The following is a 14,108-nucleotide window of genomic DNA, read 5'->3' as shown; positions in this document are numbered from 1 at the left end:
CTAAAATGCCTCTATCATTAATTTTAAAACACAAAAAATTAGGGTTTCTGTGATAAAGAATTCTCTCTCTCTCTCTCTCTCTCTCTCTCTCATGATATTGTGTAATTTAGTAGAAAAGTGCTTACTAATGTTTAAATCTTGTTAAAAATAGTATTTTGACTATTTTCAATGTTTAACTTTTGATCATCCGCCTGTTTGACCCTACTCATGGTAAGATAAACAAAATGGTTTAAGCCTTGCAAATATAAATAGGTCGAGTTTGCGATGGAACTGCTAAAATTTAATAGGGTTCGATGAGAATTTGATAGGTAAAATATTTTAAAAGTTTGGGTTTGACAAAAGCTTTACTATAACCATTTCTAATCCAATAACGGCATTTACAGCAACGTGTAGTGCTTTTAGAAATAGGAACCAAGAAACCAAAACCAAGACTATGCTGTTTATTATTGTTCAGTTGCAGTAAGGAACAGTACTCCTAGAAACTATGATATAGACATTGCAAGATGAAATAATCTTCATACAAGCATTTGAATTTTTGAGCACATATTGTACATGAAAAACACCATTTGTCCTTGTATTATTATACACACACATCTCAGAATGAAAGTATAAATAGCAAGTCTGTACTGCATTTTCATTCCACCAGATTTGTTATGCCCTAATTAAGAATCAGACACCATGACTGCTTCCAGTTCCTTGCTCGTTTCTATAGACGAATTGCAGGCATGAAGTGTGACACATATGTCTGTCGATTCCAGAAATTTCTCAGCATTGGCTAGGATCAGAGGTCCATATTCAAAAACCATCTTCTTGCACTGCCAAAGAACATAAATATTAGAAAAAAAAATATATGGTTTAATGAAATACTAAGTAAAACTTTCCTCTGATCATAAATATCAACTTTCAGAACACGTTTCAATTAAATACTAGAAACTATGCAGAAGCCTGCTCATACTCTTGGTAGTATTTTTCCTTTTCCACTTACTGACCTTTAGAAGGCCAACAGATAGCATGCTTGTGGAAAATTCATCATAATGTTGCCTATTTGGTTCTCATGTTTTTTGAAAAATGAGAACCATTATTAAGACCCTCCACAGAGATTAAAAGGCCATCAGAAACAAAATAATCATGCATTAAATTTATGCACACCAACTAGGTCATGTGATCATGGAGATTTTATTGTGAATGGTGCCAAGAACAATAGAATGTCATATCTGACAATTATTAATCCATAGACGGCATCTGCTATTATTGGAATCTCACTTCTGATACAACATAGTGGGGCAGTTACATTTTTGAATTAATTTCTTAAAACTGTTCTTACCTTTTTCACATAGTTCTCCATAGAATTACATGCCTTCAAAAGCAACTCAATGATCTCTAGCTGAAATGAAAGCAATATAAGATGTTAGTAGTATATTCAGCAGTAAGCTTAATGGTATGTCAGTGCTTGTGTGTTTTAGGCCTGGAGATATCCTTTAACATTGTAAGATATATCTCTCCATTGATCCAAACAACGATGGAATAGCAGTAAAATTGTACAAAAAGAGCATACAAAAACTACATTTTTTTGACAATAAAAGTCATGACTTTACATAAGCTTCTAGCCAGTTCAACAAAAAAAAAAACATAACTTTGTAGAAATATCACAATCACACAAACCAAATGCCAACAACTGTAAACACGTTAAAATTATAATATTTTAACACAAGCTGGTAGAAATATTGCAACTACATAACTAATTTAAAATTCTATTATCAAATTTACAATCTGGATATATATATATATATATTTGTAATGCACTTCGTTAAGTTAAGATTTTTCTTATAACATTAGTGTTGGCTTATTCCATGACAAAAAATATTATAATTGCATAAATTTACTTCATTATATTTTTGTGGGATTTATTTGTAATGGGTTTAGTAGTAAGTGGTGAAGATTTGATCAAGACAGCAGAAAGTCACATGAGAAACACATGTAGGAAGGTGAACAGTTAGGTCAAGTGTCTAGCTCAGTACAGCTTGTCCAGGAGGTTAACTCGTAACTTGGATTCGCGACTTGCACCAGTCGCGAGTGACCCACGAAGTTCCCCTGTTTTACTGAAAATTGTGACTTTTCGTATTTCCATCACTCGTACTATATATACCCTCATTACCCACAGAAATGGTAAGGAGCCTATTGAGAGAAAAACCCTAAGAGAGGTTTCAACAACACACTCACCTTATTAGAGAGAGAGATTTGTACTCATTGAGAGGAGATTTGTACCCAAACACAACCCACACCCATTTAGAGTGTTGAGAGTGTTTTTGGAGCTTGGGAAGCATTGGAAGATGCCAAGGATGGCGGATGCAATATGGAGCTTATCGCGGGATCTGGAAAGCTAGAAAAGACATGATTAGTTTTAACCTTGTTGGAGCAAGAAGCTTGGAGGGCTTAGGTGCATCGGGTAAATTAGGCTTGGAGGGTCTATTGCTATTCATGTATCCCGACTAATTTTCTAGTGGATTATATTACTGCTTGGAGGGCGGCGAAGAGATTTTTCGCCGAGTTCTTCGGTTTCCTCTTCGATAACACGTGCCGGTGTTATCCTTGTGTTTGCATTTCTCTTCCCTTACTCTTTAACCATTAATTGTTGTTGTGTTTGTGATTAATTATGTGTTAAAGTAGTTTGTCAAATTGGGTATTGCTTATATTTCATATTCTGCACATATATTGTTTGAATATAAGCTTGCTTTGGTTATTTTGAAATGTGGTATAAACATTACTAAGTGAGTTTTCAATTGGTATCAGAGCAGGTACACTTGTTTTGATTTAAATACCTAAGTGTGATCATTGACCCCTTGTGTTATTTGTCATGGATAGTGCTTTGTATGTTTCTATGCATGTTTTGGATGTTGATGAATGTAACATGCCACGTGTTTGTGAAAATGTCTATAAATGATAATCCTCATGATTGTGATGCTATGTTACATGAATCTTTGGGTGTTGTTGATATTCCTAACATCAAACTCTTGAAGAAAAAGGCTAAAAAGTTTCATAAGAATTTGAGCAAGTTATTTTTTGAAAATGATGATTTGATTGCTAAGCTTAATGAATCCAACAAATTGATTGAAAAGTATAACAAACTTGCTGAAAATTCTCCTAAAAAACTAAAGGAGTTTTGAGTGCTTGAATGTGGACTTGGATGCTAAACTTGTTTTGTCTAACAAACTCGTTGATAAGCTGAAATATGAAAATGAATATCTTAAGATGCATGTCAAGTATTTGATTGCTAAACCTATTGCTAAAAAAGATGAAAATATTTGTTGTAATCATGTTGTGGTGCCCAATTTTGTGTCTATTGTGTGTTCTACCTCAAAGGACAAATCGATGCACATTCCTCCACATAAAAGAAATTAAAAGGTGGAGGAAAGGCTATTAAGTCAAAGCCTCCATTTAGGCCTTAACCTAAAGTTTTGGATGGATCTAAATTTGCTTCAACTTGTCACCATTGTGGTGTGATTGGTCATATAAGACCTCAATGTCATAAGCTAAAAAGAGAATAAAACCATGTTGCTAGATCCCTTCCCAAAAAGCCTAGTGGACCTAAACACACTGTTTGTCACCATTGTGATGCTTTTGGTCATCTAAGACCTCATTACTCTAGGTTTCATGCTCTTAAAAGAATCAAAAGAAAAAAGAAACTTGAGCTTCTTGGAAGTTAAGCTAAAAATGGTAAACCAGTTTTGAGTGAAAATAGCATGTTGTTAAAGAAAGTGTTTAATGCTTTTAACTCCTTGTCTATGTGCATTTTCGGTTCTCATTCTTCCAACCCTCGTCTCACTTCTCATGGGACACTCATTCCAAACAATCATTTTGTTTGGATGAGGAAGGGTTCCTACGGTTGAGGTTTTTGCTCTTTTGATCTTTGATCTAATTCTTTCGATTTTTGTAGGACCCTTCATGCATTAAATGCTATATATTCATGCATTTGTGCATCTTGCATTTATTTGTATGCATTGCTTTAGTTTTTTATCTTACTTTTATGTTTTAGTTAAATCCAAAACCATATCAAAAGTGAAAAATTTAAAAAGTTTGATCGTATATGTTTGAGTACATATCAAACGTGTGTTTGGCCTAGTACCTTCGTACAAATGGCTTAGTGCATTTATGAACTTAGCTTATTATGTATGTACATCTATCTTTGTGGAAAAAATCTTGACATTTATGTGTGATTGTTATAAATCGATCTTCAAGATTATTATGAATTATTAGTCAATAGTCATGTTGGTTTTGATACATGCGTAGATTTGTGCATATATCTCCTCCCACTCATTTCTTTGCTTAAGAGCTCAACCAATGTCAAAATATCAAAAAGAGATATTGAGCTGAAAAAGTCGTCGCACAAACTAGTATTTGACTAGGAAAAATGGAAAGCTACGTGTATTGAAATGTATAGTGCCAAAAGCCAAAGGCTTGTTCATCAAATTGAAATATAAAAAATTTCAGGCATCGGTCTCAAAAAGATGTGTAAAAATAAAAAAAAGATCAAATGTTATGAATTATAAGAAGTCAAATGAAAAGATATGTAATCATTTTCTTATGGGAGGTCATATATGTTCATTTCTATAATTGATATAGACCATTTAACTTAGTACTAGCTGTGTATGACTTGATTGAATGATCATTGAAGCTTCACTCTAAACTAAGGACTATTCCATATTTGATATTCACACACAACACACATGTCTAATGTTCAATGAATATCTTATTCATTTGTTTGATTATACTTGATTAAATGTGTTGTATGTGTGCTCAACTACATGTTTGATCAAACTAAAAAAATATTTGATCATTTTGTATATATTTGGAAGTGATTTTTATCACTCTTTGTGTTCATGTTTAGTGCTTACTTTGTTTTTCATTGTTTTAAGCATGTTTTGTGTTGAAAAACAGGTGTCAGAATTTTTGGCTACTCGTTTTGGCTACTCTCGCGAGTAGCGAGTTTTGGCTACTTGTTTTGGCAACTCACTTGCGAGTCGCGAGTTTTGGCCACTCATTTTGGCGACTCATTCGCGAGTCATGGGTTCATCCAGAGGCATTCGCAACTCGCCCAGTCGCGAAACGCCCAGAAACAGCTTTTTAAAGGGCTTTTTGTGGGAAACCTGTTTTAAACCTCTCCAATTCTTTCTAAAACCCCTCTTTCAATATTTTTACATCAAAACCCAATTAATTTGAATGGTTTTTCATTCCATTAACATCTCTAAGGTAATTCTAAACTTTTTTCATTGATATTGATCCTTAAATTATGTTTTGAAAGCTTTTGTGCTTTTGGTTGGGATTTTCATCACAGGGGTTAGGAACACTTAATTTTTGTCAAATTTTTGTATAAGATTTGGTTCTCTTGATGATTTGCTTTGGATGTTGGCCCCTTGTAGCAAAAAGAACATGTATTAAGGGTGGATTTCATAATGTTCATGCATAGTTTTACATTGTTGTTCATAATGTGCACACTAAGTGTTTGAGAAAATGCCTAACTTATTTGGACTCTGATGAGTACCAAACTTTGGAGTTTTTCAAGTTTCCTCATTAGGAACATGTTTGATTCATTGATTGTGTATTTAACACACATTGCCCCACATGTGCATTTACCATGCTTTGGTCATACATTGCACATAGCCAACTCTTGCACACACCTTTGCTGCCCTTGTCATGCATTAGTCTATACCTTGTCTCTTCATCCTAGCATGTCATGTTTACCTTATACTTTGTAACATTTTGTTTTGTCTTTTATTTGAGTTTCATTTTTCATTCATCTTGCACCCTTCATGTATCAATATCCTTGTTCATATCTTCATATCTTTCCTTCATTCTCCTTGACCTCTTTGTCTATTCATGTAAAAAAGGAGGAGAGTATACTCTAGAGTAGTATACCGGAGAGTTTTCTCATTTCTATATGACTCTTGTGCACATTCTTAGAGGGAGAAATTTTATTTCTCGTGCACATTTGTAGGGGGGAGATTTTCCATAGGAGAGATGCATATACCAAGGGGGAGAAAACATTGTGTTAATAAGAAAACTCTATTTTGTTTGTTTTTCTTTATGGTGCTTTGAGTTATGTTTAGTATCTATACTTTGTTGTTCTCATTGCATCATGTTTGTGTGTTGGACATGCATTAATTCTTATACTATTATGCTTCATTGAATGCATGTTCGGATGATCATTTGCTTTACTATGTGATCATTGTAGTCATTTCTTTATGTCTATTTTGGTGTATGATCAAGTTGCTCATCTATTTCACATCATGTTTACTTGATCACTATTTATTTGTTACATTATACTTGTCATTTTGTTACTTGCTTTACCTTGAGAGTCTAATGTGTTTTGTGCAGGTTACAGGTATATATGTTCCAAGTTCATCACAGCTTCTAGATTTAGGCGTGGGTGAGTTTTGTCATGGTTTCCAAACTCATGTTTAAGTCTAGAGTCTCTCTTAGGGTGTTTTGTTACGGAATAGTCAAAGGGAGAGATTGTTAAGTTATATTTTTTCTCATAACATTAATGTTGGCTTATTCTATGAAAAAAAGTGTTGTAATTGCATAAATTTACTTCATTGTATTTTTGTGAGATTTATTTGTAATTGGTTTAGTATTAAATGGTGAAGATTTGATCAAGACAGCTAAAGGTCACATGAGAAGCACATGTAGGAAGGTGAACAGTCAGGCCAAGTATCCAACTCAATACAACCTATCTAGGAGGTTAACTCGCGACTTGGATTCGCGACTTGCACCAGTCGTGAGTGACCTGCGAAATTCCCCTGTTAAACTGAAAATTGTGACTTTTCGTATTCCCATCACTCATACTATATATACTCTCATTACTTACAGAAATGGTAAGGAGCCTATTAAGAGAAAAATCCTAAGAGAGGTTTCATCAACACACCCACCTTATTAGAGAGAGAGCTACTCATTCTTAAAGAGAAATCTTTGTAGTCTCTTCTCATTCCTTCTCCCTTTGTTATACCCATTGAGAGGAGATTTGTACCCAAATACAACTCACAACCACCTAGAGTGTTGAGAGTTTTTGGAGCTTGGAAAGCATTGGAAGATGCCAAGGATGACGGATGTAATATGGAGCTTATTGCGGGATCCAGAAAGTTAGAAAGACACGGTTAGGCTTAACCTTGTTGGAGCAAGAAGCTTGGAGGGCTTAGGTGCATCGGGTAGATTAGGCTTAGAGAGTTTATTGCTATTCATGTATCCCAACTAATTTTCTAGTGGATCATGTTACCGCTTGGAGAGCGGCAGAGAGGTTTTCGCCGAATTCTTCAGTTTCCTCTTCAATAACATGTGCAGGTGTTATCCTTGTGTTTGCATTTCTCTTCTCTTATTCTTTAACCATTAATTGCTACTGTGTTTGTGATTAATTATGTGTTAAAGTAGTTTGCCAAATTGAGTATTGCTTATATTTCATATTCCGCACATATATTGTTTGAATATAAGCTTGCTTTGATTATTTTGAAATTGGGAGTCTAAACATTCTCTAGTGCTTTACACACTAAGTGAGCTTTCACACTTTATCACTCCCAAACAAATTTTTATATAGATATTACCTCTCCAAAGTCAGCAAACTAAACAAAAATCGGAAATACCAACAGATTTTCTACACAGACAATCAAAAGCTGAAAATGTGATCTTTAAATAATCTGTGTGTAGCTACTCAGGCTATAAAACAAAATCTAATTGAAGTAGTGGCCACTGGTCTAAAAATATATCAATTTCTGGCTGTACGTTTAGTTTCTTCTTCTACTTTTGGATGGCGTTGATATTGGTGAAGTTGGCTTACAATTTAAAGAGGGTTTGTGATTGATTACTTAAAAGCTAAAATAAACAGTAAGCGTTGCCAGTTCGGAGTCGTTTCTCATTTGGTTGGGCCTTTATCCATGAAACAGCAATCAAACATGGGTGGGAAGATTGATTTACTCATCTAGTAAGTATTAGCAGTAGCTTTAATGTCATGTTTGGACATGGAAATTTTTAACAGAATTTACTAAAAACACAGAATTTTAAATTTTATGAGAGCCCCTTGTTTAGGTATAGCATAGAAAGAAATTTTAAAAATCAAGCAGGAATTGTAGATGGGATTTGAGGGCTCAAAATTCTGCCAATGAAGGCATTCTTCCCAAATTACCCCAAAATGTCACCTAGCAAAGGTAAAACACCTACACCTACACCTCTGCTCAACACCCCCAATTTGGTGTAGCTTGGACTTTCCTTTTGTTCTTCACCTAAAAAATCCCACGCCCATAAGTGAGATTCTCCAATGTAGTGAAAGGTATTGACTCAAAGGCAGATTAGAGAACATGATTAAGGCTTTGGATGACAAGGAGGCCTGTCTTACAATTCAGATTTTGAGATTTTGGGAAATCATTGATCCTGTGGTATCTAAGACTAAGAGTTCCATGAAATATCTACCATAGCTAGAGTTGGTAGTTGTAGCTATGGAGGAAAGGATTTGAGAGAGAGTGTAGAAGCTTCATACTATGCAACCAAGGGGAAAAAATGTTTTCCTTTTTGTTTTTTTAGTGCTTTTGGCATTCTATTTGAGGATACAACAGGATGACTGAGATTTAGAAGAAAGTATAGCAATGGGTAGTAGAAATCCTAACATCTGATTTAAACTGGATGATATGTTAATAACAGTTTTGCTTTGCCTGTTGATGATCTGTGCTATTGAAGTTCTTTTCTACATTGCCAGGTGAAGACAAACAACAATGCAAAACAACGCAGTTAAATGTTAATGTAGTTTTAAATTTATCTGTTTAGATAAACTGGATTTCCTTCTTTATACCAAACAACAAAACTAGTACTTACTGAAATTTTAAATTATGGAATTTACAATCCCATAATTTTATATTTTTCATTCAAATATCAATTACTTCTTCCAAACACAGCATAAATTAACCTGTTAACCTTTCATAACAGACAAGCAGATAACATCCACAAGAATTGACATTAACTAAGAGGTAGAGAGCACATTGATTTTCTTTCTTTCTTAACCCCCCCACCCCCCCCCCCCGGCCCCCTTATTTTTCTTTTCCTTTCCTTTTTGGTTGAAAATGTAAGAATATGGAAAATATGCCATAGGTCAGAAAAGGTAAACATTTGTTTCTACATTGCATAAATTACTTGATTTTTTTTTTTTTTGATTTTATGTTTAGCAAATGATGCAAGTACATACCTGTGTGTCAGGATCTTTCAACTTAATTAATACTTCTGAAACAGCATGGTGGCAAAGCCCACAGCTGTCTTCGTGAAGTTGAGAAGAAATCCTTGCAACTTGTTTACAGAGATCGACCTTTCGGCAAAACACATCAGGTTGTACATTGGAAACCTCTAAGAAGAAGAGAGGAGCGTAATAGTCCACCAAAGTGACGCACTGTGGAATACAAAAACAATAAAATAAAAAATTAGATTGAAGCATTTTTCTTTGAGGAGAAAATGAGAGGGGGAACAGACACCCTCAAAATTTTAAGATTAAACACAATATTTTACAAGCTTCTATACATTAAAAATCTCATGTCTTTAGAGAGCAGGTACTTATTCCACTACCATGTTTATCCTATCTTTATTTCTGCAATCAAGTAAACAGCACTTTACAATACTGCTACCAGTACTTGTCTACACTGCGTGGTACTTACAATATATACAATCTACAGCTATCCAACTGGTGCACATGAAGGCACATTGACCAATCAACCTAACTACATAGGATAGATTCAAAATAAATCAATGAGCGTGAGCACTTAATAACCATGGCAACTTGGCAATAAAAAAATTATTATTACTATGATGGCTGAGATAGCCATAACCCTTTTTTTTCCACCTCTTGCCTTTTGGAGTTCATGGAATAAGCTAAAAAAAATATAAGGAAAAGAAAGAAAGGCGGCTGAGATCATCAAAACTTTTTTCCCCATTCAGGGAAGAGGCTAACTGTTTTGAAACATAATTACATTTCATCTAATATAAATTTCAACAAAAAGATGTGACTACCTCCCGTTTGAAAGAGCCTACACTAGAGCAAGCCACACGAAGCAATTCAATAATCTCGGTCTGGGTCTTGTTTTCAGCAAGGTAATCAACTGCCTCGGAAGCAAACTCCTCGCACAATGTGCACAAATTGTCATTCCTGGAAACTGAACCAAAAAAACCACTCGGTCAATGTCATCCATTTTGTAACATTTTCATATCAAGAAAGACTATTCCCTTCTGCAATAAGATAAGATCGACGGGAACATTCATGTCAAATGACAAATTACTCTAGATCTTATTTTTAACATTTTTTTTTTTTTGGGAAAAATGCCATAGTTTGATGACCCTAGAAGTATTTACCTTTACATCCCAATTCCCAAAGCATCAAGTTTTACTAAATGTCAAAGAACATATATTTAGAACCGTCATTTTTGGGAGATACAATATCTTACTAGGCATTGCACTCCAGACAACCTACACTTCTCTAAAGGAGATTGATACCAAGTTCAACCCAACCTATTATTACCAGTATATCATGTCCTGAAATAAAGCTACTTGTTCTACTTAAACCTGGAAAGCCCTAGAGGTCAAAGGTAAAAGAGTGTAAGAATGTTTTTGTGTGTTTGTGTGTCTGTGTGCGCACGCATATTTTTGGCTAAAAGCTAAGTCAAAGTGCTACCAAAGGTATGGTTTACCATTGACAACATATTAGACACTTAGGGTAACAAATGTTATCCAATCAACTGACAGGGCTAAGCTGGACTTAAAGTGTTCTCTTGAACTAGTAGAAAGCAAATTATGGCATGCTGGACTTAAGCTATTTCTGCGGACTTCCAAAAAAGCCAACCCTTCTTTCAAAACAGGAATATTCAATAGAGTACATAAGGCATCAAATTTGCATCTTGAACTGTTACACAATGATAATTATGAACTATGAAGTTAAAAGAAGTAAATGGTCAACAACAAGAACAAAGTTAAAAATTCTGTTGAAATATTTACCTGATATTTTAGAGATCCTTACACTCTCCAGTTGCCTAGCATCAGAAGCCCAGCTAGCACCCAACAATAATACAAATAAGAGCCCAACTCTCATGTTCATGGTGCCTGAAATCACAACCATTCAACAAAAATTTTTATAACCAAATATTGCAAAATAATTGTTAGTGAATCATTTACAAAATACAATATATTATAATTGTCAAGAAGGATTTTACAATTTGTAATAAAATGAGAAACCAGTGTTAATATGTTTGTTGTCAGTAGATATTCCTAAGCCCTATGCAAAATACAGTAAAAGTAAGAGCTAAACAGTGAGCTTAAGATGCATACCAAGGGCTGGCATGTTGGACCTACACTTATATTGGAGTGAAGATGTAAATTAGATATTTCAATTAGTAATAAAACCCCTGTACTTCGAAATTCTTTTAAGTTTTGGCTCAGCCCAATAGGGTTACAGCTGAAACATTCTACTCACTAGCATTATATTAATTGTCAAATCTCCTTATCATTGGCAACCATTTCAAGGCACCCTGCAATTGTGATTGCGAGCACCTAGCCAACTGCTAAACATTATGTTATCACCAATCCTAGTATGATCGTGTCTACTGATACTAGCTTCTTTTAGCCCTATTGATGATCTTAAATTAGTAAACTAATAAATAAAACTTGACACTGTTCTTCATCAGCTTTTTCATTATCAACGCCAATATGCACATATCAGCCTGCAGCCACAAGCCCAAATAACCTGTGATTGGGGTAATTTATGCTTAACAAACTCTAAATACTTAAACTGCCATTACGGCGTTAGATCTTTGATTTGCAAATAACCCTAAACGAGCTTCTAACTGAACCGTCATAAATGTCTAGGCCTGCCAATGACATACAACCACTAAAAAATGGACAGCAAAAGGTTTTGCACTCCATTTGTTTCAACAGAAAACCCTTCATTTTTTTTTTTGGAAAAATGACTCATTTTTCCAAAAAATTGACTTGTTTTCCTATATGTTTGGTTGTGATCTGTAAAATGAACAATAAACCATTTGTATTTGGGAGTCTATTTGTAGTGGTTTTTCTGATCTTAACAAGCAGAAAACTTTTTCTGCTCTATCGAGCTTATTTTTCGTTTACTACCAAAAAAAAAAATCTTTTGACTTGCGTTTTCGGTTGTACCGAACACCAGAAAATGCGGAAGAATTTTTCTACTAAAACAAGCTGAGCATTAATCCTGTTATTTGACCCAAAAATACACACATGGTATATACCTACAAATAGAACCGGATTTCTACCCGTACAACATAGAGCAAATCTGCAAATTTAATAATAATAATACCAGGACATAGATGCAAATCAAAACATAAAAAAAACATAATATTAATCTAACAAAACTCTATTAATATGTATTCAAAGTTCAAAGTATGTATCTATCAACTTGAACAGACAAAAATCAAAAGTCAAAACCTTAATTACCAATCCTAAAAATCATATATAAGCGATACAATAACCACAAATTTTGACAAAGATAAGAAACAATTATAACAATAAAACCTGTATGATATAAATAAAAGGCACATGTAGAAGAAAAGCGAAAAGCAGTTAAAAAAACAAAAACAAATTAACATAAAGAGCAAATACTAAGGTAAAGAAAAACAACCTAAGAGACCCTTTTAGAAACCGAAAAAAAACAGAACTTGGAAAACGAAGTTACAAATCTGGGAATCTCAGGACAGAAGTTCTGTTATTTGTGTTTGTGAGGAGGAGCAAACAAAAATAGCAGATTGGGAATCGAAATAATAGGAGGAAAGATATTTTACCTTGGATTGGTTTGGAATACAAGGTTGCTTTAGAGACAGAGAAATACAGAGAGAGAGAGTATGGGAATTTCAGTTTCCTTGGGAGTTGGAATGCTTGCTGGGTTGGGCAATGCGTGGAATGGTCGTTCAGGGAGTTGGGTTGGGAACAATTTTTTGTGTTGGCATATATTGTCAACCAAAAAAATATAAGACATCTAGATGAGATTTTGTTAGTGTGTGAGAAGCTACATGTTTGGAGATTTGTGATTTTTGCACACTTGTCAGCATCAGAAAAAGACCAATTAAATGATCATATGATTCTTTTAGGATAATAATTCAATGTGATTGAATTTAATTATAAATAAGTTTTGTCCATTCCATCACGACACTCTTAAAAAATCTTATCCCAAATTTGGATTTCATCTATATTATTATTGATGGTATAACAAATAATAATAATAATAATAATGTGAGTTCCAGTTAGTTGAATAAGAGATCTGGGGTTCAATCTCAACCTATACCAAAAACTAATTGGTGTCTTAGTCTGATAATAAAGAGCATTATTAGGAGCAGATGCCATAGGTTGAAACTTTTTCAAAATAATAATAATAATAATAATAATAATAATAATAATAATGCATTAAAATTTGTTTTTTAGTGGGAGGATGGAAAAAAAAAACATTTAGTAACGTTGAAAAAAAAAAAGAAAGATGAGAAGCATCCCAGATGGGATGGGATGAGAAGCAATGTTTTCTCCCCCAACGTTTTCCTCTCAATTTGGGAGGAAAATATTTGTGAGCCCGGGAGGAAAATTTTCCTCTTAGTTTTCTATCCTTCCTTTGTTTTCTCTCCAAACGAACAGTGAAAAATGTCTATTTTCCTTCTTTTGTTTTCCATCCTCCATTTTCACTCCAATCGGACGGGTCCTTAAAGACATTATTATCAATTTTATTACAAAACTAGCATTCTTCCTTTGTGACACATTGCTTGAGGAAGATTCACATGTAAGTTCAAAATTTTTTAAATAATTAAAACTAAAATTTTAAATAATTAGTAACTATAAATTATAAAATAAATAAATAAATTTAAGTTTTGATTATTTAGAGTTTAGACTTTATTAATGTTGATCTATTTTTATATTTTCAATTCTCTTTGTACTTTGTGTTAATTTCTTAACATGAGATATAGAATAGGTTTGATTATTCCAATTTGGATTATGTTTAATCTATGGTTTAGCTAGCCCAAATAATAATAAACAAAGTTGTTCCTCATTACTGATTTTTTCCTAGTGATAGTCTAATTGACAAA

At 33.8% G+C, this 14,108-nt stretch overlaps 1 protein-coding gene across 1 annotated transcript; it reads right to left on the bottom strand.

Annotated features, from left to right (window-relative positions):
- Nucleotides 1-417: 417 nt before the first annotated feature.
- On the bottom strand, nucleotides 418-13,015 carry LOC142610360 (uncharacterized). The gene is made up of 6 exons (XM_075782163.1): nucleotides 12,822-13,015; nucleotides 11,011-11,115; nucleotides 10,033-10,175; nucleotides 9,221-9,418; nucleotides 1,325-1,384; nucleotides 418-815 (listed from the first exon to the last, which is right to left on the bottom strand). Exons 2-6 carry the CDS (start codon nucleotides 11,108-11,110, stop codon nucleotides 663-665), a joined length of 654 nt encoding a protein of 217 aa, XP_075638278.1. The 5' UTR covers nucleotides 11,111-11,115; nucleotides 12,822-13,015; the 3' UTR covers nucleotides 418-662.
- Between the last annotated feature and the right edge of the window lie 1,093 nt (nucleotides 13,016-14,108).

The sequence above is a fragment of the Castanea sativa genome, chromosome 9 (genome assembly GCF_040712315.1).
Source record: "Castanea sativa cultivar Marrone di Chiusa Pesio chromosome 9, ASM4071231v1".
Classification (NCBI taxonomy): Eukaryota; Viridiplantae; Streptophyta; class Magnoliopsida; order Fagales; family Fagaceae; genus Castanea; species Castanea sativa.
This window is presented reverse-complemented; position numbering and strand designations above follow the sequence as displayed.

Excerpts from the sequence above, each read along its gene's own strand:
- LOC142610360 (XM_075782163.1), bottom strand. The coding sequence starts at position 11,110 with ATGAACATGAGAGTTGGGCTCTTATTTGTATTATTGTTGGGTGCTAGC. Across the intron at positions 9,419-10,032 it reads TAGGCTCTTTCAAACGGGAG|TGCGTCACTTTGGTGGACTA; the intron begins GTAGTCACATCT and ends TGTATTCCACAG. Across the intron at positions 816-1,324 it reads TGGAGAACTATGTGAAAAAG|TGCAAGAAGATGGTTTTTGA; the intron begins GTAAGAACAGTT and ends GTTCTTTGGCAG.